Source organism: Nicotiana sylvestris, chromosome 10 (assembly GCF_000393655.2).
Source record: "Nicotiana sylvestris chromosome 10, ASM39365v2, whole genome shotgun sequence".
Taxonomy (NCBI): Eukaryota; Viridiplantae; Streptophyta; class Magnoliopsida; order Solanales; family Solanaceae; genus Nicotiana; species Nicotiana sylvestris.
In genome coordinates this window covers 136,449,532-136,473,277 of record NC_091066.1, presented here as the reverse complement: position 1 = coordinate 136,473,277, position 23,746 = coordinate 136,449,532, and the positions used below count along the sequence as shown (strand labels likewise).

The following is a 23,746-nucleotide window of genomic DNA, read 5'->3' as shown; positions in this document are numbered from 1 at the left end:
TTTTTCTAAAACTTTTCTTACAAGGTTGAAAAATTAATAGTGACAGCGAAATATGCATTTGTACCATCCTGATTTCAGAATGCTGGAAAAAACCGTAAAAGCCATCTCGACAGAAGAAAATGTAAATAAAACAATGTAATCGATTTTATTTAAATTAAAATAAATTCCTCTGTAACCAGCTGAGCCTTCCCGCAGATGATAAATCACTCCCTAACTTATCGCACAACTCCTTCCCACGTTCTGTCTGTAACATATAAAACCAGCTCCATTGACTCCCCATTCACACTTCCCTTACCTTTTTCCCTCTCTTTCCACCGTCACCACTATAACCGTTGCCGGCGGCTCAACTTCCGTTACGGCGTTACTGTACCTCTCCGGCAACGACATATTCTCCAGTTTGCCGCCAATGGCGCTGCAGAGACAGCCTAGTGATCTCAAAAACAGAGTCAATACTTGCCTCAATAGATTATCCGACCGTGATACTCTCACTGTTGCGACGAATGAGCTTGAGTCAATAGCTCGAAATCTTAACAGCGAAGGTTTTGGTGCATTTTTAACTTGTATTTCGAACACGGACTCTTCCGATAAATCTCCGGTGCGCCGGCAATGTGTTCGGCTTATCGGCGTACTCTCGGCTTCTCACGGCGACGCGCTTTCGCCGCATCTCGGGAAAATGCTTTCCTCTGTCCTCCGGCGACTTCGTGACCCTGACTCTGCAGTTCGCTCGGCCTGTGTAGAAGCTGTTTCGTCAATTGCGTCGGAAATTACTCAACCTCCGTTTTCGTCTATTTTGAAGCCGTTAATAGACGCTATTATGCACGAACAGGATAATAACTCGCAGATCGGAGCTTCGCTGTGCCTCGCGGCAGCAATTGAAGCATCACCTGATCCGGAGCCGGCAGAGCTGAAGAAACTGCTGCTGAAGCTCTTGAAATTGGTGAAGAACGATAGCTTTAAAGCGAAATCAGCGTTGCTGTCGCTCATTGGTAGTATTGTGAGTGTTGGTGGTGCTTCGAGTAAAAATGTGTTGAATAGCTTGGTTCCGATTACCGTTGAGTTTCTGAGTAGTGATGATTGGACTGTGCGGAAAGCCGCGGCGGAGACATTAGGAAGATTGGCTGTGGCCGAGAGAGAGTTGTTATCAGAGTTGAAGGCTTTCTGCATCACGTCATTGGACAACAGAAGATTCGATAAGGTACAAAATACAGTAGACTGCAGAAAAATCCAAAGAAAATAATAGCGTGCTGATCGTTTTTTAAATTTTAAAAAATTAAAAGAAAAATTGGCTTATTAAATGCTGCTTTAAATCTACAGGTGAAGGTTGTGAGAGAGATGATGAATCGGGCGTTAGAATGGTGGAAGGAGGTTGCAAGTACTTCAGATGATGGATCACAATCCAAGTTTGCACCAAAAGGTAACATTTAATAAATGCGAAAGTTTTCTGTGGAAAATTAATTTTTTTTTTCCTTTTTCTTGGCAAAATCATATTATGAATTAGTGCTTATCAATGATTTACCTGCCATTAATAAGTAATCTTATTGTGGTAAAAAATTTGACGCTGTCAAGATATAAAACTTATTCTGTAAATTAAAAGAATAAAATCATCTGAAGAGCCTGGATATTTGATTTCCCCTAGTTTTCATGTGGATGTTTTAGCAATATTTCTTAAGCAGTCAGAGAGATGAGAGGATTCGATAGTGGTTAGTGATGTTAAGAGTGAGTCAGAGAGCAATGAATAATACTCAAATAGGATCTAGTTTCGAGTTTATTGGAGAGCTACGTTTATAGATAATTGTATTGTGAACTTTCTATTACCGTTGTTTGACCTAAAACAAGTTATCGGAATTTCAAACAAAAAATGAAAAAAGAAAAAGAGTATTAGTCACAAATTGAAGTGATATAATTAGAGGTGTTCAAACCGAACCGGAAAACCGCACCAAACCGAAAAACCAAATCAAACCGATTAAAAAACCCGGCTAGGTTTGGTTTGACTTGGTTTAGTATTGAGTAAAAAAAAACCGAACCAAACCGACATATAAATATATAAATTTTATTTATATTTTTAAGACTTTATAGTGAATTTTCTTTAGAAAATGAAGAAATATTTGGGATCCTCTCATGTATTAACCTTGAAACCATAAATTAACGAAAAATTATTGTTAGACGACTAAGAAAATAACTATCACGTATTACTAAAAAAATTCTCCTATTAGAATATTTTAATAGATCATATGTTTATCAATTTTTTTCATATTTACTCATTTATCAAAGCTTATCTATAATTTTAACAAATTAAGATTGAAATAATATTCATGTAACAAACAAAACCCGACAAAACCGAAACCAATCCAAACCGATATAGTTAGTTTGGTTTGGTTTTGATAAAAACCGAACCAACCCGGTCCATGTACACCCCAGATGTAATCGTTCTTTTAACTTTTTTTCCTTGATCGTGACTTAAAATGTCATTTCAATATTCAAAATATGAAACTTTTTTCCATTTTTACAAATTATATGTGATGTCACTATAAGTAGGTGGAAGCATAGTGCAAGATACATAGTAATTATCCATAGTTAAATGCTAAAATTTTATGGACGAGAGACCCATGTCGGTGCAAACACCAGTTTTTTTGAATGGTGACTGACTGAAGTGGAAGCTGAATTCCTCAACTCTACGGAAATATTGGCTTAAAAGGAAGCTTAACCCTTTGTTTCCAGTTTCCTTGTCTGAAAATTTCAACCCTTTTGTTCCAACCTTTGGTTAAATTGAACTTTCAGGCTATTTTCCTTTGTCGAATGTTGAATCTCCTTATCCTAATTGCTACTTATTTTTATGTCTACTGTTATTTGATTGTATGACATGTTAGTACAAGAGATTGATGTTGATTCGTCCCCTATATATTTGCATCTTTAGCCTCTTATTGTAAATGCAATACGTTTATCACCTACATTCTGCTACCTAAAATCATCATATGAGATGACAAATTTACAGAATGTAGTATGAATCTGTCTCCAGATTGTGGTAGTGGTGCCTGTTCTCCAACCCCTTCCAAAAGTTCAAGTGATACAGCCAGAGAGACCCCTCATCGGAAGAAAGCAACCCGCCCAAGCAAGTCACCTGCATCCAGTAGTTCTTCCTCTATCACCTCCCAGAAGAACAATTCTATTAGGTTCCGCCGCACAAAATCAAATGTCATAAGCTCCTGTAAGCTGGATTTAAGAAAATCCCCTGATGCAAAATTGAAACGGACTGTTTCCCTGGCTTCTTCATTGGAGGTGGATGATGAAGATGAACAGAAGAGTCAAAATCCTAGAGTTCAAGAGTCAGCAGATACAGTTAGTTGTAGCAGTTCAAACTCAGAAGTAAAGTCAACTCTATTTAACAAACCTCCTGATGGAAAGTTCCATAGGTATGGTAATTCACGGTCAAGTTCTCGGGTTGTTCCACTGTGTGAGGATTACAATTATAATATGGATGTACCTGATGGAAATATCAATGAAGATGCACTCCTGAGTCATAAAGAGTATGAAAATTTCTGTTCTATCAGCAAACAGCTTGTTCAGATTGAAAACCAACAGTCCAGTTTGTTGAACCTCCTCCAGGTACATTTCTTCTGCCCTCTGCTCAGCATCCTTCAAACATCGTATTTAACGTTTGGTCTCCATTTAGTTTTTGTCACATTCTGTAGTCTGCATTATTTAAGAGTAATGAGTAATATTTTATGCCAAGAGACGCATGCTGAGCTCAGTCTATCTCTTCTTCATTGCAGGGATTTATCGGCAGCTCACGAAATGGAATGAGTTCATTAGAGAAACGTGTAAATGGTTTGGAGAGATTACTTGATGAAATGCAGCACGATTTGGGAATAACAACAGGGAGGATTTCAAATACCGATTTTACAGGAAGTACATGTTTCATGCTCCCTCGTGCAGAATTTTTGAGTCCTAAATTTTGGAGAAGTTCAGAAGGGCAAAACTCAATTTCAAGAATATCTTTCTCCACTGGAAGCCAGAATACCACCATGTATAGTCAGCCAGAAACAGATGCTACCACCAAGATGTTGAACCAGGAAAATTTGATGGGCCAAAAGCAGAATAAGAATTTATCTTCTCTGAACCATATGGGTGTCACTCAGAACGAACGCAACTTATCATTACATTCCAACTCCAATAGAAGAAAAGAGAGAATAGCTCGAGATGGTGAAAGTGCAGGTTTTTGTCATGTTGGTAGGCTTACCGGGGCTTCATTTGCAAATTGCATACAGCAGCAAACTTGAGCACTAGGTGATTGTTTTTCTTTAGCTTGACACTAAATTATTGCCATCCATATCTTTGTCGAGCTTCTTTTCTACTATTGCCTTCATATATCTACTAGATTTTCTCTATCAGGATGTATCAACTGTTTGGTTATTGAAGGCATACTTGTCTATTGTCTCAAATCATCCCAATGCTCTCTAATGATACTAGAAGTTTGAAAAATGTTTCTCTCTCACACTTTCAGTTTCTTCTTCCATGCTCCTTTCTGTATTTCTTAGTTTTCGGTAGGGGTGTCAAATGGGCGTGTTGGGTCAATTTTGGGCGGGTCAAAATGGGTTGAGTCATCGACCTGCCCAAAAGTTACTTGGGCTAAGATGGGTTGAGTCAAGATGGGTTAAAATTCGGGTCATAACCCAACCAGCTCAACTCTTATTAAACTTTAATTAATATGTTTTATTTTCTTATAAATTGTATAATTACTAAATAAGGCTTTTTTGCTTTTGTTATGGTCATATTTAAAATATTAAACAAAAAATAAAAAATTATTTCTAAGATATTTTGACAAACTTACTCATGGATCAATTTGGGCTAAAAATTAGCCCAATTTTAAATGGGTTGGGTCAAGATGGGCTAAGTTCAATAAATGGGCGGGTCAATAACCAACCCAACCTTGGGCGGGTCATTTGGGCTTGGGCCAAATTTGACAGCCCTAGTTTTCGGCATAGTTTCCTGATATAATGAAACCTGTTCCTTAGCACCTGCCACTATACATCTACAGGGCATGGTGCTTTGTTCCCCTTGAGCGCAACGTGGAATCAGTTGGTTTTGGTGGTGTCTAACTTTTCAATATATAGTTTTTTGCAACTCTTCACTGTAATTTGACAGCCGTTAGTAGTTACCTAATTGGTAAAAAGAACTTGTTCATTTTTGTCATTCTGTTTTACCCATCGATGTCCATAAGCTGAATATTTCTTCCTGTTAATCATGGAAGGGTTATGTATAATTTCCCTGGATCCCATTCATAAAGTTAACACAATCTGTCATCATATGTTGATCTTCTGCTTGCGATGGAACTATGAAGCATTACAACTATAGTCGCAGCTCAGAGGGTTTCTCTGCGTTATAAACTAATAATATTTCGTTCTCTTAGCAGGTCGTGCGGACAAAAAAAGCTCGAGTCTCAATGCTGAACTATTTGGGCAGAGAATCTTTATCCCATCAGAATCCGGGTGGATGGGACTAGAAGGAACCATTTACTTGGAAAGATTAAAGCGAATTGTTGTGAAGAAGCCCAACCGATCAGAAACCAAGACTAGATTTTCAATATTTATTACCTGGTCATTTGGGATAGTATTTAAGGGCTAATAAATGAGTTCCATTGTCGGCAAGAAAAGGGGGGAATCTGTACAGAAGCTCTGAATGTTAAGCTTATCAATTTTAATCAATGCTGTTTGTTCTAAACGTTAGTCTAAAGTCATAAGCAACTTCTTGGAAATGATAATACTGGTGTCGAAAAGGAACTCTTGACAAGTCAAACGATGACCTGCTTTGTTCCCTGGTTGTTGACAAGTATGCCTACGCGTCTTGAGTCAAGTAACTAATTTCTCACACGATGTGGGAACTGGTAAAGTCCTTACTAGTAATTCAATTCGAACATGTTCAATATGGAGAATGTGAAAACATGGGAAGGGGAGAGGAACGCTCACCACGTGATTACTTGTAAAAGCAGAAAGAACTTATATGTAAGTGTTTACATTAAATTAATGAACGTTAATTACAATATATCACGTAATCGCGGTAAATTTAAATGTATTCTCACCTAAGTTATACTTAACCACGGCAAATTTCTTTTGATTTGGTACTAATACCAAGTGAGTAAGTTTTTTCCTTTAAAAGTTTTTCAGTGCTTTAACTACGACTGAGATTGGAAAGTCAACCATTAGAATGTTGTCCCTTTCTCCTTCTTTACCGTGCCTTTTCTTCCATTATTATCTTTCCAACACTTTCTTTCCGCGAATCTCACCAATTCTCAAACAAAACATGAAATATTTTAAGTAAAATAGAACTAAATAACTTCATTAAAATATCTAATACTAAATAATTAAAATTATTTCTCCTTTTAAATAATATTAATTATAAAGTAAATTTATACATGTCTTCATTCATAAAGTGATACTTAAAAATACTTTTTCTTAATAGATTGGCCAATCGCGAACTGTTTTCTAATACTAACAAAAGAGCTTCTCAAAGGATTGAACAAACACTAAGTGTTACTACTCTAAAGTTCTTTCCGGGAAAAAGCTTTTGCCAAAAAAATAAAAGTACTTTTAGAAATAAGAAGATTTTAGAAATTTGCCAAACACGATCGAACTTATTCATCTCCTAACGTTCGAAATAAAATTAGACTCGAAATAGGGGGGGTGGGGTGGGAGGGGGAGCGTGCAACAATAACCATTTTTAGGGCCCCTATTTAACGAATAGCCAAATTCAATATTTTTTAAAGTTTAGTTGCTTCAAAATCAACTTTAGTTCGTTGGATTTGAAGTTATAACGTAGGTCTGAGATTGACCCGAAGATGTGAAGTTTGCCAAAACTAGCTAATCTTTAAATTGTTTTTAAAAACTGAATATGTTTTAACTAGAGGCACTCAAAGCGGCTACCTGATGTCATTTCGCCCACGAAATAAACAACGATATGTAGTGAGTGGTCCAATCCAGTCTCATGTATTTGAAATAAGAAGAATTAACCAAAGTAGCCGCCCATCTAATTTCTTAAGCTAAAAATAACCGACAAATGTATAATATATATATAATTTATATATACCAGCTAGAAAAAGTAAACAGTGGATTTGACTGGTTATTTGTATAATAATATCTTGTAATAATGGCCCAACTTAGGGTAAAGATTGGCCCAATAGTATGATTATGATGCATTGGACATGCAGAGAAACTTGGATTAATGGACTTGAGGGCTTATAAAGCAGGCCCAATGTCAACAATTTGTAAATTCCACTTTTTAAGTGGACCAGAAATGAAGATGAATGCTAAGCATACGTATAAAGTAAGGGAATTTTTACCTTCTATAGCAAAGGTTAACACCTTATTTATTATAAATAAATACTATTTAAAAAAATTATATTCTATAAATACCTTTTAATGTTTATAGCAAAATATCTAATTTTGGTTACCTCCTACCCCTAAGCCACTAAATACGCTATTCAGTTACACTATTTTCTTTCTCTCTCTATTTTGATACATGCCATTCTCTGAAAATACGATGCTCAATCTCAAAATTTCTCTCACCCACATCACCTACCATTAGTCACAAACGGTAATTTTCAATTTGACTTTTAATTGCGAGCAATCTACACCCACCTACCCGATTTCCTTCAACCTGCAACACCCTTTCGTAAACTTGAATCAAACCTTCTTGTGCTCTAGAAACTTCCACTACCTCCTCAACGTCTTCACTGTTATTATAGCTTATCCTTATTTTCTTATCTATACTTGAGTCACCAGTGATGTTTATAACCCGTTCATGGTAATTTGGTAAAGGATCTTCGAACCGAATTTTGCATCCAATTTGAGTTTCGAGGTTATTAATTACACTGCCGGTAATTAAACCAAAAACAAATATGCAAATTCTGCTACAATGGTAACGCGTGGGGACAGTGATATTCAAGGTTTTTGCTCGACGGAGGATTCGCCGGGAATTAGGGTTTGTTCTTGAACAAAGACGACAGAGTTTAGGGTTGAGCAACTTGGTTTTCTGTTAATATATTTCAATGTATTTTCAATGTATCACGCTGTATTTTCATGTATTTCATTGTATTCATTATCTTTTTTTTCATTGTAATTCAATGTATCTCGCTATATTTCATGTATTTCATTGTATTCACTATCTTTTGTTTCAAAGTATTTCAATGTATCCCACTATATTCTATGTATTTCATTGTATTCATCGTCTCGCTATATGCCATGAATGTATTCATATATATTTTTTAACTAATATAATTTATGTATTCAGATGTATTATATAATTTCTCTGGAGATTGCTATATTTTTGGGGTATTTTTCGGTTGAGAATCTTTTTTAACTGGAAATACAAATTTTGTGTGTTATAATTGAGTTTGTTGATTATATTAGGAGTCTATTATGTTAATTGATTCACTTTCCGTTTAAAAACAGTGTAATCTCCTATTTCATGTCGTGAATACAGTCGAATGCAATAATCTGTCCAGCTGTAATCCCATGTTTCACGCCATGAATATAGTCGAATACAACAACTGATTAGCTGAACTTCCCTGATTCATGCCTATTTTTGCTACTGTATTCATGAATACAGTAGCTTAAATACATCTAATACATCTTATAATAACAGAAAATATATCTACAATCCGTAATATAGCAAATAGTATCTATAAATAGCTAATTAACACGAAAAGATAATGTTTTATAAAAATTTCCCTAAAGCAAGGCATTCCTAAAATAGGAGGCTAATAAATTTGTGATGGGCAACTATTCAAGGTTCGTAATCAATGCTTTATTTTGTAAAGTTAGGAGGCTTTCAAATTTCGCAACTTTTCTAGCCTTTGTATAAACCTACAAAATTCTTACACTTGGAAAGCTGGAACCCCCAACATTCATTCTATTACATTTGTACTAGACTAAGAAAATTAGGTGATAAAGATGGCGATATATGATCTACGTTTGTCATTTGTCAATTGGTGATTACTTTTGTTAATGAACATACTGTTGGGGTTTAAGCTTAAAATAGTTTAAAATAGAGCAAATGAAAAATTGAAGGGAAAATAAAAAAAAAATTGAATTTCCCTCTGTGGACGTGTAGTTTTTGACCCTCCCCAAATTTTTTTCATATTGCGTGTAAATATTTAATTTAGGCCTAATATAGCTATTTCAACTCATTTTAACTCTTTTATTTTATTTTCATACAAGAAAAATAAAAATTACAAACAAGTATTTTAGTTTATGTACTTTTCATAAAAAAAAATTTTTAAAAAATAGTACCTTATTTTTATCTTTATATAATTTCGAAAACACAAAAATAGTTTATATTTAGTTTAACTAATTAGGATTAGCTTTGGTATTGTGCAATATTTCTATCTTATTTTAAAATGCATTATGTAGTATTTCAGATTATGAAAAAATACAAAAAATATATATATATTGCATCTGCATTTTGGATTTTATTTTACATTTTTAGATTAATTAAGTAAGTTGTTGTTGAAAAAATAGAAAAAGATCATAAAAAATAGTCATGTTACATTTTACTCTTTAATTTTTAAATTTTGGCAATTCTCTTTTAATTTGGTTTTAAATTAGTTGTAATAATTATTAGGGTTAATTAATTTAATTGTCTAAGATAATTTGGGGATAGAAATTAATTTAGGTTTTATTTAAAAAAAATAAAAAAAGAGTCTTACCTAACTAATTAGGAAACTTCTATATTGGTAGGGTAGTACAAACACTAATGAAAATTAAATAATAACACTAACTAGTGGATAATTAAAGAAGTTAAAAGTATAATTTGTAATGGAAAATGCACTAATTTGACGCCTATTTAGAGATTAGAGAGCTGGAGAAAGAGGGAGGGGGGAAGTTCAAAAGATAGAGAGGAAAAAAAGATGGCTTCTTCTTAACGGAGACAGGGAGTATACACTAGATATACAGTCAGTATATATTCTATATACACTAGAGATACTCTCGATATACACTGGATATACACGGACAGCCAACGAAAAGAGGGTCTTCTTCCTCCTAAAAATTCTACATCTAGAGCTTAACATCCACCATGAAAGAGCCATGAGAGCTCATCTTCTCCACCTGAAAAACACCCCATAAAACGCCCCAAATAGTCCACTTCCAAAACTGTTCCGGCGAGTTTCGAGGTCGTCGAAGAACGTAGTTCTGAGGTTTTCGGTTCGAGGTCTCGATTTTGCTTGAGGTTCCTATTTGAGTTTGCCGCTGTTGTTTTGTTTGAATTTGGAAGATAAGGTCAGCTCCTATTTTCTAGCACTTTGATAGTACTACTGTATCAGTGTTGATCTTCTCAGCTAGTTTGGTTATTGTCGATTTTGCATCCCTGTATTTGTTTGACGTAAAATATTTTATTTTCTTTGGTTAGTTGGAAACGTGAGTTTAAGTTGAAGGCCTTTTGATTTATTTGAAGGTTGTTGAAGAAGTACATGATTTCCCTTTGAATTTAAAACTCATTATTTAGAAAGTAAACAACAAAAGCTATGGAAATTGTTAGCTAAAGTTGAAAAGTATTGCTATTTATATCATTGTGTCCTTTAGATGTGTTTTAACGATGTGTTGTATGTAGTTGTCAAATTAGTGCCTTTATTTATTATATTAGCGGTTAACTTTAAAGATGTCTGAATGATGTGCTGTATCGTATATCTACTTGTGAAATGACCATGTTTCATATTATTAAATCCTATGAATATTCTCACGATATTTTGTCAATAAAGAATTTAATACCTTTTGATCTCTTCTATTTTGGTTTCACCTGAACCTATGTCAAACAATTTTGATATGCTTGTTTTCTGCACATATTGGAGCAAATGTTTACTTTAGCAGTAATGTACCGCAGATGTATCCACAATAGTTCTCCTATTGAAGATGGTTTTCCACAATATATTTTGTTCATAATCCATAGCCCGCATATAACTAATTTTAATCCTTTAGAAATCGAGGCGTGCCATTAGTTGAATTTTCCATGGCCCTCGCAAATTTGAAAGTGCGTAGTTGCTTTAGGCGCGTTATTTTAATAATTTATCTTCCTAAACTCGGGTGCGCATTTATGTGACCCAAATCTAAATCTCAACAATGTTGGATAAAATACGTCACGGACCGCGGGTGCATTTATGTGACGGGGTTCAAGACGTGTTTTAGATGACGTTGAATTTTTCTTAAAAAATTAAATAAAGAAAAGCGGTTTAAGTTAAAAATTTGCACATAGGTTTAAACATGTACTAAAATCAGATAATAGGCCAATTATAACAGTTGAGCGACCGTGCTAGAATCACGGAACTCGGGAATGCCTAACACCTTCTCCCGGGTTAACAGAATTCCTTACCCGGATTTCTGTGTTCGCAGACTGTAATACAGAGTCAATCTTTTCCTCGATTCGGGATTTGAATCGGTGACTTGGGACACCATTAATTATCCCAAGTGCCGACTCTGAATTTTAATTAAAATAATCCCGTTTCGATTGTCACTTAAATTGGAAAAAACTCCCTTTATTATACCCTCCCCGGGGTGTAGGTGAAAAAGGAGGTGTGACAGCTGTGGCGACTCTGCTGGGGACATTAACCCAGAACCACTGGTTCAGGGTTAGAAATTAGAGCTTGAAATAATTGTTATATTGGATTTATTTATTATCTGATTTTATTACATTTTTTTCATCTAATGTGCTAAATGTTGTTTTTACCGCTTTGTTATTCTGTGAATTGTGTATAAATTGTTACAAAACCCATCTTCTCTCAGAGTCTTCTAAATCATGAAGAAGGGTGCACTTCGTGTGACTTCTTTTCTGTTTAAAGTCAATCCCATTTTTTTAGAACGAGGTTCGAATAAGTTGCTAAGTCGGTGAAACTTCTGTATTCCCGGTACACTGCCTCCTCCTCGGATCGAGTTGTCCGCTCGGGTAAGCCAGGTTTAGAACAATACACTCAGGTTTTAAACCTAGTATGACAAAACCACATGATGGATCCCTAGTAGGAACGTTTGTTTGCATCATGTGCATTTGACTTTGGAGACTCAACACAGGGGTTGGGTCTGTCTAGGACAGGTGTACCTGAAATAAAAAAGACCATCATGATGCATCTTACTTGCTACATGTGCATTTATATGCTTCGGACTCACATGCTGACCGGCTTTTAAATATTGGAAAAAATGAAAAAAATGAAGAGAAATAACAGTGTAGAGGGTTAAGAGAGTTAATCACTAGTTTTGAAAATACCAACGCCCGAATAATGTCGAAATTCTGCCAAATTTTTTTTAGAAAATGAAAAAAAAAGTTTTTATTTTAAATAGTTTGTTTTATTGAAAAAGCAAAAAAAAAGTCTTTATTTTTAGTTTGTCTTGTTTTCAAAATAGTTTATTTAGAAAAAAAAAATAGTCTATTTTATTTGCCCGAACTACGTCGGTTTGATTCTCACCGGATGTGAGATAGGTAGGCAACCCTCATCGGGTCCAACTTCCCCTTTTTGCAAAAATACCTAGAAAATGTCAAAAAATTTATTATAAGTCGGGCGGTGCCGTTGTTGTCAAAAATAGCCAAATATTCCTGAAAGGGACGCCGAAGGGCTGACTTTGCATAAACAGCCACTTTTGGCCATTATTTTTTGAATTTTGACTAATTAGCCCACACAGCTTTAGAATCCTCATCCCCGAGGCTCTGTAAGGCCGTGTTCTCAATGTCGGGTTACTATTTTGGAAAAATAAGAAAAGAATCTTATAAATCAAGTGATGCTGTTTTTGTCAAAAATAGCCAAATATTCCCGAAAGGGACGCCAGAAGGCTGACTTTGCATAAACGACCACTTTTGATCATCCTTTAGAGTTTTGATCGGTTGACCCTCACAGCCTTTAAATCTTCATCCCCGAAGTGCTGAAAGGCCGTGTTCGGATAATCAGATCTTTCTTTCTGAAAATATAGTCAAATCATTTTTTTTGAGTCAAATATTTTTTTGCTTTTGTTTAAATCACCTTAATAAATGTGCAGGATGAGCACAAGTGAAAACAAACCCTTCACCGTCTTTAGCGAGGTCCCTCTCCAGCTCCATATGTGGTGGGACGATTTGGGAAAAAGCAGCAAAGAAATAGTGTTCAGAGTCTTGGGGAGTCTTATCAGTCTACTAAATGTCAAGGCAAGGACGGATGTCATCGAGGCTTTGATACCATTTTGGGACCCGACCCGAAATGTATTTCGCTTTGCGGATTTTGAGCTTACACACATACTGGAGGAAGTAGTAGGTTATGCGAGTATGAATGAGAATCTGAGAAGTCAGTATCTGTTGTCACCAAGGCCGGTATCGCCACACCGATTTCTGGACTTGTTAAATATTAGCCGGACTGTGCAAAATAATGATTTATCAAAAAGATGCTGCGCTCTTCAGTTCTTATATCAGCGTTATGGTAATCCGCGGGGTTTTGACGAGCCAAATTTGGGACTGACTCACGCCGGAAACAGAGGTAAATGGGAAGCCAGACGAACCTTGGCATTCATAACGGCATTCTTGGGAATCATGGTTTGCCCACGAGATGACAAGAAAATAGAGATAGGTCTCGTGGGGATGGTTGATGTCGCAATGAAAAGGGCTAACAACACTATAGTTCCCCTGATCTTATCAGAAATATACCGAGCATTGACCGTGTGTAAGGAGGGAGGAAGTTTTTTCCAAGGTTGCAATCTATTACTTCAGTTGTGGATACAGGAACATCTCTGCCATCGAGTGGGGTATATGAACTTCGGGCTGACTGGTTTAAACTGCATTGAAAAGTTTGAGAAGCGGGTAACGGGTGTTGCGTTCCCCGAGGGTACTGGAGATTGGTTTATACGACTGAGATCACTAACGGCGGACCAAATTGAATGGGCGTTTGGATGGTTGCCCGCTACTGAATCAATATACATGTCGGCCAAAGAATGTTATGTTCTTCTGATGGGTGTACATAGTATCCAACCATACGCTCCCCATCGGGTATTGCGTCAATTGGGAAGGTTCCAGATTATCCCTAATGATGAAGATTTGAGCAAGTATACCATCGAGCTAAGACCGAATGCCACAATCCCGGAAGATACAATTCGCAAATTGTGGCATGAATGCAGATTCCTTGAGCCCAAAACTATGGTGCGAGATTTAACCAAAGGCAAGGTGGACCCGAAGTATGATGCATGGTTTGGGAAAAGGTTTCGGATTCGTCAAAGGCCTGCTAAAAGAGCCCATGTCCAGCAATTCACGAATGACTCGCAAGAACAATGGTGCTGGCTGGCAAGAAAAGAAGGCAATCGGGTTGAAATTGGCAAGCTGAAACAGCAAATTGAGGATCTGAAATATGAAAATAGCGTGCAAGTCGATGCTGACACAGGAAAAAAGAACAGATTGACTCAAGCAAATAAGGCCTTGAAAGCCCAAATTCCACGAGTCAAAATGGATGTCGACAACCAACAAAGGAGCCGGTCCGATGAAGGTCTGATAACTGGGTTGAGAAACCAAGTCATTGAAAGTCGAGAGGGTTTGGCAAGATCAGAGTCCTGCATAGCAAGAATTCGGGCCAGATGGGCAAAAGGTACAACAACGCGAGCAAAGCACTTACGACAAGTGAGAAGGGATTATGAAGCGAGCATTGAAATATTAAGAGAAACAAATTCCACTCTCAAAGATCGGGTCTTTAAACAAACCCGAGATGCCAGAACGGACAGGAAGCGCTGCTATGATTTAATGGCCCGAATGGAAGAACAAATGAAGAGGTTCCAAGATCAACTCGCTGACAACGCTCAAGTACTGGGAGCAAAGAATCAACGAAATAGAGCAACTGTTCATGGAAAGGGATAGAATCAGGGGTAGAATTGAGGAGATTGGGCATTACGTCACCATGAGGTGCCTAGCATGTGAGGAAATACCCCGTGATACCCTTTTTGCTTCAGTCATGGGTTACGTCCACCGAATCATGGAAGAATTGAAAAGCTTGCAAAGGGGCCTTGCACCAAAGCCCGCGGAAAGGTCGAACGATGCCCCGTGGGCACCAAAATTCAAAGCGTTAATGTGCTCCTAGTTCAAATCTGTATTTTTCTATTTTTAAAAGTCTGTTGTCTATCTGTGTGTTTCCTTTTAGCATCAAATTATGTTAGTACTTCGGAGTCTGTATTTTGTTTTCCTTTTCCAAATGGGTAGTTTGGAATAGATGTTTTAGTAATTAAATAAATTTTCCAAAAATTGGTGTCTTTATTTGTGGTAGAACTACGCACGGTCTGATTCATGCGGGGACATGATACGTAGGTAATCCACATATGATTCGACTACCGTTAAAAGAAAAAGTGAATAAAATAAAGGAAAAAAAATAAAGAAAAAGAAAGAAAGAGAAAGCAAATAAAGGAAAGTTTCAGAAACACCTAAAGGGCACAAGTAAAATAAGCCGGGATGATGCATACAGAGCAAAGCAGTTTCAGAAACACCTAAAGGGCACAAGTAAAATAAGCCGGGATGATGCATACAGAGCAAAGACATGTTAGAAATGGTTAAACTGCCTAGGAACATTGCATTCCCCAACGTGCAATTGCAATATGTGTTAAACTCTAACGCTAACAAGTTTGTTGTTTTCCAGAGATTTCAAACCAGTTAGTTTGTTAGAACGTTCTGGCAGATTACCATTACCAAACAAGATCCAAAGGGCCCATACCGAAAAGCATGACTAACTCAGAAAACAGTGTTGAAGAGGAAAGGACGGAAAGTCAGATGCTGAAAGAGGCAATGGAAAAAATGAAAAAATGAGACTGGAGATGAACGAAATGCAGCTAGCCATGGCTAGGGTACAAAAGGGGCCCGAACCACCCGTTACTCCTACTCTCCCACCAGGACACACGCCGGAATACCCTTCACCCGGCCCTTCGACATGATTCTCAAGTCACCACTACTATCAGGGAAGAAATCCATATGATCCCCAAGCTCCACCACTCAATCAGAACCTTCCCCCACCAAATGTTCATGTTTTCGTGGCACCCCCACCATCCACGTTACAAAGATCATCTAGTGGGCCGTTGTTTCAGGCTCACGATAACCAATATTACCCCCTGAACCTACCATCAAAGCACCCGAGACATATACTTATAATCCTCACTTTGAAATCCCGGTGGAGACTGAAAAGCCGCCTAAGGGCCCGGAGCAGGACGAAGTGCTTCGAAAATTTAAAAGCCTGGAGCAGTCCTTCAGGAATATACATGGGTTAGGCAATCAGGGCAGTGTAGCTTACAAAGATCTATGTCCTTTCCCTGATGTTCAATTACCGGCAGGGTTCAAGATGCCAAAGTTTGAACTATACGAGGGGCACAGTGATCCAATGGCACATCTACGAGGGTTTTGCAGCAAGATGAGAGGAGCATGTGGTAAATGTCACACCTCCTTTTTCCGCCCTCGCGAGGGTACAAGAGTTTTTTCCAATTAAAGGACAGTCGAAATGGGATTTATTTCTTTATTTCAGAGTCGCCACTTGGGAGATTTAGGGTGTCTCAAGTCACCTATTTTAATCCCGAATTGAGGAAAAGAATGACTTTGTATGACAGTCTGCGCACCAGAAATCCGGATAAGGAATTCTGTTTACTCGGGAGAAGGTGTTAGGCATTCCCGAGTTCCGTGGTTCTAGCACGGTCGCTTAACTGTTATATTCGGCTTGATTATCTAATATAATACGTATTATAAACTTATGTGCAAATTTTATCCCTTAGCCGCTTTTATTATTCTTTTTATTTATTGTTAGTATTTTACGAAAAATTGCAACATTGTGAAAACGTATTTCAAATCACGTCGCAATCAATTGCACCCGTGGTTATCGACACATTTCGACTCCGTTGAGATTTAGATTTGGGTTACATAAATGCACACCCGTATTTAAGGAAATAACATTATTAAATACGCGTCTAGAGCGACTAGCGTGTCATTATTTTGGGTAGGGCCGTGAAATTTGCTAAAACGGCTCCTCCCTAATTCTAAGCAATTAACTGTACATTTATTGAGGGCCCCGAAATCTATACATTTCATTAAGCGAGGCTCATCTCATTTATTTTAAATGGACAAATCTTAAAGCGACTACATTTTTTCTATAAAAATTAGTCTCTAAAATAAAGAAAGAAAAATCCTAATTAATTACTAGCTTTTATAATTTTAAGAAAACATGACATGCTAATTGCTTGGTTAATACAAATATTGATAAAAAAAAAAAATTACTCTTAATTTCGAAATTTAAAATAAAATAAAAATTCAACAACTAATATTCAAAATAAACAAATATAGCTAGATTAAAACTCAGCATTGTTATTATTATTTTTTTAAAAAAAATATTATTGAGATTAATTATTCACAATCATTTGAAACTAGATTTAACCATAATTACTAAAGCTTATTAGAAAGTTTATTAGACTTAAACGTTCTTCTAATCTTGCTTAAGCTCAAGTCATGCCTTAATGCCTAATTTACGATGTTTAATTTAAATTCATGTTTTAACTAAATTTAGCTACTTGTTCATGATCAACCTACAATCTTGAAGCCTTCATAGCTAGTGAATTAACCTGTTTTGCCGAACTGATTTATTACAGACTAACTTATGATATTATTTTCTTATTCCCAGCTATTATTTAGTAATTCATGAAATAGCTTAAATACAATCAACAAAAGAAACAAAGAAAAAAAACGAAATTAAAACTTCAAATTTTCATTCTTCATATGTATTCATGCTTCATATTTCGGATTACAATAACCAGCTTTTCAGTTGTGTACCTGATATTGGAAGCAAAAGAAAATGAATATGAGTATCAGCAGCAGCAGTAAAATCAGTACAACACAGCAACAATAGCCCAGCAACAGTAACAAACCAGTGGAGTAGTAATCCAAAAAAAAACAAAATCTTCCAGCTTTGATGAAACAACAATTAATTCTGATTTCAAACAACAAAAGAAAGCAGAATATTTTTTTTTAGTTTTTATTTTTATTTTTTGAAAGCTTAAATATTTTTCGGAATTTTCTATCTCTTAAATGTTCAGCCCTTTTCTCTCTCTTATTTTCAGATTTGTTTCTCTCTCTCGTATCTGTGTATTTTTTCTCTATCTCTCTGTCTATATTTTTTGATTTCAAGACCTCACATAAATAACCCATCCCATAAACCTTTCAATTAATTAAAATCCATACTTTTCTCTACCCAACCCATTATCTTTCCACTCATCCCCATTACATTAAATAAACATATCACACCACCCCATTTCATTTTGTCCCCCATGCTTCATTTAAAATAATGCAAGATTCCCCTTTAAATTAAATCTTGTCCCCCCTTTATATTAAATAATCATATCACAACCCACCCCATTTCATTTTGTCCCCCATGCTTCAAATAAACAATTACAAAATGTACAATTCCTAAACTACCCCTTCCGACCTTACTGAAATTACCAAACTACCCCTGAACGTATTACAAATTTACCAAACTACCCATCAGCTATAACACATCAATTAATCAAACTTAACCAAAATATAGACAATATGATCAATTTCTAACAATGTTCAAACAACAATATGAACACGGATGAACATCATAACAACAATATCACATGAACATGATTTTAACAACATTTCAACAACAAATCACATGAACACAAATTGAACAACCAAGAACAACTAAAATTTGATTGAACAATATTTTTAGCAACAACAAACCTATTTTTCGGATTTAAACAACAACAATCAAACAAGTATATTTAGATTCTTAAATTCAATAATATTGAACTTAAAATCAACTCTAACAACATTACAACAAACAATTCTTATATTAAACTTTAAACAAGATTATGAGACCAATTCAAGAAATAATCACAAATGATAAACAAGAAATAAGAAAATCAAACTATACAAATTTCGGATTCAAGATCAATCAAATAAAGTATGAACATGAATGAAAAGATTCAACCACAATAACAAACTTTATTCAAATTTCGAATTGAACTTAAACAAAACAAATAAACATATTCAAATCACTAATCTTCAAATAATCAATTAATCTTTCTTAATTAAATCCAACAAAAAAATATAACAAAGATACATGATCATGAATGAAATCTATATTAAACAAACAACGGATTCAAGCGATTTAAACTAAATCTAACAATATTAAACCTAAACTAACAATTCCTTTTTTTGCAAAAATTAAATTAACATGAAATAAACTGAAAATCAATTAATTAAATTTTCATTTGAATCTGAAAATTAAACCAACCAAACATATAAACAAACTAAAAAAAAAAAATTATTTCAATGATGAACAAACAAAACAAGAATTGAATCATTTATCGATTTTGGATCCGAAAAATATCAAACAAATTACGGGCAAAAAATGAAACTCAAAAACCCACTAACCGGATCGAAACAATGACGAACTTGAACGGAAACAAATCTGCCCGGAAACAAATATCGCACCAAAATCATTTGACGCCGAAGACGATCACGAACGGACAAACGAAGAGCTTGAAGGAGAGGTAGCAGACAACCGTGAAAGCGATGCCGGACGGGGCAGCAGCAATGCAAAACGTGAGCAGCAGTAGATGCTGGACGAAGCAGTCACGCAGCATCATGAAGTGAGGAAGAAGAAGAAGCAACGATCAACGTGAACTTGAAGAAGAAGAAACACTCGCGATCTTGAAGAAGAAGAAGAAACACGGGCGGCGGGTGTGTGTGTGTTGTGTTGCCGTGGTTGTGTGTGTGTATGTGAAGGAGAAGAGGTGGGGGAAGGGCAGCCATGGATGGGGTGTTTGGATGCTTGAAGAAGAAGAAGAAAAGAGAGAAAGAGAAGGGGGGGGGGCGGATGAGAGAGAGGGATTTTTTAGGGTTTTCTTCCTTTTCTTTTTTTTGTTTTGTTTTGTTTTGCTTTGTTTTTTTTTTGAAATGCAAGATAGGGGGTGTTGGGTTATGGACCGGGTTGACCCGGTTTGAAATGGACTGGGTCGTTTGGGAAGATTGGGCCATTTTTTGGGCCTGTGGCTTGAAATCGAAGAAGAGGCCCAATTCCGACTTTCTTTATATTTTCGCTCTCTTTTCTTCTTTTTATTTCTCTAAAACTAAATTATAAAAATACTTAAATTATTATTAAGAACTAAATTAAGTTATAAAAGTGCAAATTAACTTCCAATAACAATTAACGCACAATTAAGTAATAATTAAGCATAAAATTGTATATTTGGACATTAAATGCTAAAAATGCAAACGATGCCTATTTTTGTAAATTTTTATTTTTTTGTAAACAAACTTAATTACTAACAAATTATAGAATTAAATCCTACATACAAAATGCGATATATTTTTGTATTTTTTATTAATTTAGCAAATAAACATGCACAGACAAATACAAATAATTATTCAAAATATCACAAAATATCACAAAATTGCACACCAAGGAAAATTATTTTATTTTTGAATTTTTGGGGAGTAATTCTCATATTGGGCAAAAATCACGTGCTTACAGCTGCCCCTCTTTGCCCGAAGACACGTAGGGTTTTCGTGCAAAGATAAAGCGAGCGATTTTTGCCCATCCGAGTACTCCGTGTGAAGCATTTTTGAAAAAGATTTGACCGAACCTTTGCTTCAAAGGTTTCCTACATATCCTGGGCTAAACAGGAATCAGGTCAATGTAGTTCGGGAAGTTTTTGGTAGCTGGGACTACCGTGGGACTGCATTGTTACTGTTGTTGCATGCTATTACTACTGCTTACCGATCTCCTTGTTACACCTTGCTTAAAAGAAAACAAGAAGCTAGGCTATACTGCAATTTTTCTTGTTGCCTTGCTTTCTTGTCTGCTTGCATTTTTTCCGGTGCTTTTCTTCCGATGCTTTTCTTCCTTTCGACACATGCACTTGAGTTTTTGCTGGGACCTCTTATTGCAACCTTCTGCTTCCTGATGCTGGGGATTTTTATTGTTTTCTGCTGGGGATTCCTGTTGTAACCCTCTGTTTTATTGTCCTGTGACTTGATCTTGAAATGTATGCCTCTGTTCGATGGGCGGGCTCCCAACTTTAATACTTGAAAATTAATGCTGAATGTGTTCCTCTGTTATATGGGCGGGCTCCCAACTTCAACACTTGAAATGAAAAGACTGAAATGTATGCCTCTGTTATCTGGGTGGGCTCCCAACTTCAACGCTTGAAATATAAAGACTGAAATGTATTCCTCTGTTCTATGGGCGGGCTCCCAACTTCAACACTTGAAATAAAAAGACTGAATGTATGCCTCTGCTATCTGGGCGGGCTCCCAACTTCAACGCTTGGAATGTAAAGACTGAAATATATGCCTCTGTTATCTGGGCGGGCTCCCAACTTCAATGCTTGAAATGAAAAGACTGAAATGTATGCCTCTGTTCTATGGGCGGGCTCCCAACTTCAACTCCTGAAATGTAATATCTCTATTCTCCAGGCAGACTTCTGACTTTTAAAATTTAAACTATGTGTCTCTGTTCTTCAGGCGGACTCCTTACACCAAACTTGAAAAGTATGTCTCTGTTCTCCAGGCGGACTCCTGACTTTTAAAATTTAAGCTGTATGTCTCCGTTCTTCAGGCGGACTCCTGACGTCAAACTTGAAAAGTACGTCTCTGTTCTCCAGGCGGACTCCTGATTGCTAAATTTGAAATGAATGTCTCTATTCTCCAGGCGGACTCCTGACTTTTAAAATTTAAACTGTATGTCTCCGTTCTTCAGGCGGACTCCTGACTTTTAAAATTTAAACTGTATGTCTCCGTTCTTCAGGCGGACTCCTGACGTCAAACTTGAAAAATACGTCTCTGTTCTCCAGGCGGACTCCTGACGTCAAACTTGAAAAATACGTCTCTGTTCTCCAGGCGGACTCCTGACGTCAAACTTGAAAAATACGTCTCTGTTCTCCAGGCGGACTCCTGACGTCAAACTTGAAAAATACGTCTCTGTTCTCCAGGCGGACTCCTGACGTCAAACTTGAAAAATACGTCTCTGTTCTCCAGGCGGACTCCTGACAACTTGCATTTATCCTAATTAGTGCTTGTTTTTCCCTCCTGGAGAATTCCTCTTCAACAACTAATTTTTCTCCCCCTGCTTAATCAAAGAAAATTTCGTCAGTTTAAAACAGTGGTTAGTTGATGGCATTCTTGCTGAAAAATCCTTCCACTGCCTTGCTTTGTGTTGACTAATTTCCACACACTGACCCTGAACTGCTTGACTTTCTGACCAACTTTTAAATTTCCCAACCTCTGGCGACCTAAATGCTTTACACCCCTGCTGTTATTTCACTTTTCTGACCTTTTATTTGAGCTTTCGCCTTTCCCACGACATTTCCCAATCATTTCACCGATGAAACTTCCGTTAATTCCCTGTATTCCACTTGACATTAAGTTGTTTTTGACATGCTCTGACCACGTTGTGCTTTACAATTCTAGAAGCTGGTAGTGAACTTTGAAGTCCTTTCTGCTTGCATCGAACAAAACTGGCACTGAAACATCTCAGCTAGATAAAAACCCTCAAAAGAAAAATGAAATGATTTTTGAGTTAAGGATAAGAAGAATCCAAAACCAGATGACTGTTTGAAAAGAGAAAGAAAAGAAACTTATCTGAACGAGACAACTAGTACCAATGGTCAAGACATGCATTTTGGATTAATCAGCCCAATCTGTCCAAACAAACAACTCTCAATTGCCGTACCTCATTGCCCAGAACTTCCATCACTTGTTTGATTTATCTAGACCTTAACCTTGTTTCCCTGCGGTACCGCGAAACGGTTTCTATCAACATACCTTTCTCAGTTTTCCATTTCTTATCTCACCTTCGCCTTGAGGTGCCCGTAAAGGTTTTCACCAACAAGACTCTCTCATTTATTTTTCTCTCAGCTCCCGTCGCCTTACGGTGCCCGTGAGGGTTTTCACCCATAAGACTCTCTCATTTATTTTTGTTCTTCTTGCTCGAACCAGAGTGTTGCCCCTATCGTGGGTTATTCCTACCTGTTCATCTTGGCATTTCTCAAAACTGATCATAAGGTCTTTCTTCGGTCCGTAATGTAGGCTTTTGGATTGATTTAGAAAGAAAGGTATAAAAGGCTCAAAACAATTCCAATGGGTTCAAATTACAACTTTCGGAATCCAACTTTCATAACAATCACCACTTCTGCCCCAGTTTCTTGCTTGGGGATTTTTGGATTTCTATTTGGTATGACTGAACCTTGGAGTAAGGCTGCCTACGTACCCTTTCGGGATCAAGTCAAACGTAGTTCACTTCATAGAGACTACGTTGTTATGTTTTCTCTTCTTTCCCTTTTTTTTTCATTTTTCCTTCTTTTCTTTTCTTCTTTTCTTTTTTTTTCTTTTCTCTTTTTTTTTCTTTTCTTTCCTTTTTTTCCTTTATGTTCGACACTTGTGTTCTCTGATAATGCCGATGATTCCGAAAGAGGTGCATGAAAAATAAGTAAGGCTCGAAGGGGATAACAAGGGATATGAGTGTTTGGATAGCAGAACAAAATGCCTTCATCATTTCAATCTTTAAGATATGCCAAATACGAACAGATACATTTAGAAAAATAAAGAAATCATACATAATATCTCTTGACCGCATCGGAATTGATGGTCATTTCTACACATTTTCCTTCCGCATCTGTCAAATACAATGCTCCATTAGACAACACTCTGGTTACTACAAATGGTCCTTGCCAGTTTGGGGCAAATTTTCCTTTTGCCTCAGACCAATGAGGCAAGATCC

At 36.5% G+C, this 23,746-nt stretch overlaps 1 protein-coding gene across 2 annotated transcripts; it reads left to right on the top strand.

The window, feature by feature from the left end:
- Positions 1-242: 242 nt before the first annotated feature.
- Positions 243-5,758, top strand: LOC104217173 (TORTIFOLIA1-like protein 4). Of its 2 annotated transcripts, none has more exons than XM_009767338.2 (5): positions 243-1,195; positions 1,315-1,414; positions 3,017-3,603; positions 3,771-4,284; positions 5,408-5,758. In XM_009767338.2, exons 1-4 carry the CDS (start codon positions 407-409, stop codon positions 4,275-4,277), a joined length of 1,983 nt encoding a protein of 660 aa, XP_009765640.1. In that variant the 5' UTR covers positions 243-406; the 3' UTR covers positions 4,278-4,284; positions 5,408-5,758. The 2 variants fall into 2 exon arrangements, with proteins under 2 accessions (XP_009765640.1, XP_009765639.1); XM_009767337.2 differs by having other exon boundaries at positions 244-1,195; positions 5,411-5,758.
- Positions 5,759-23,746: the final 17,988 nt, after the last annotated feature.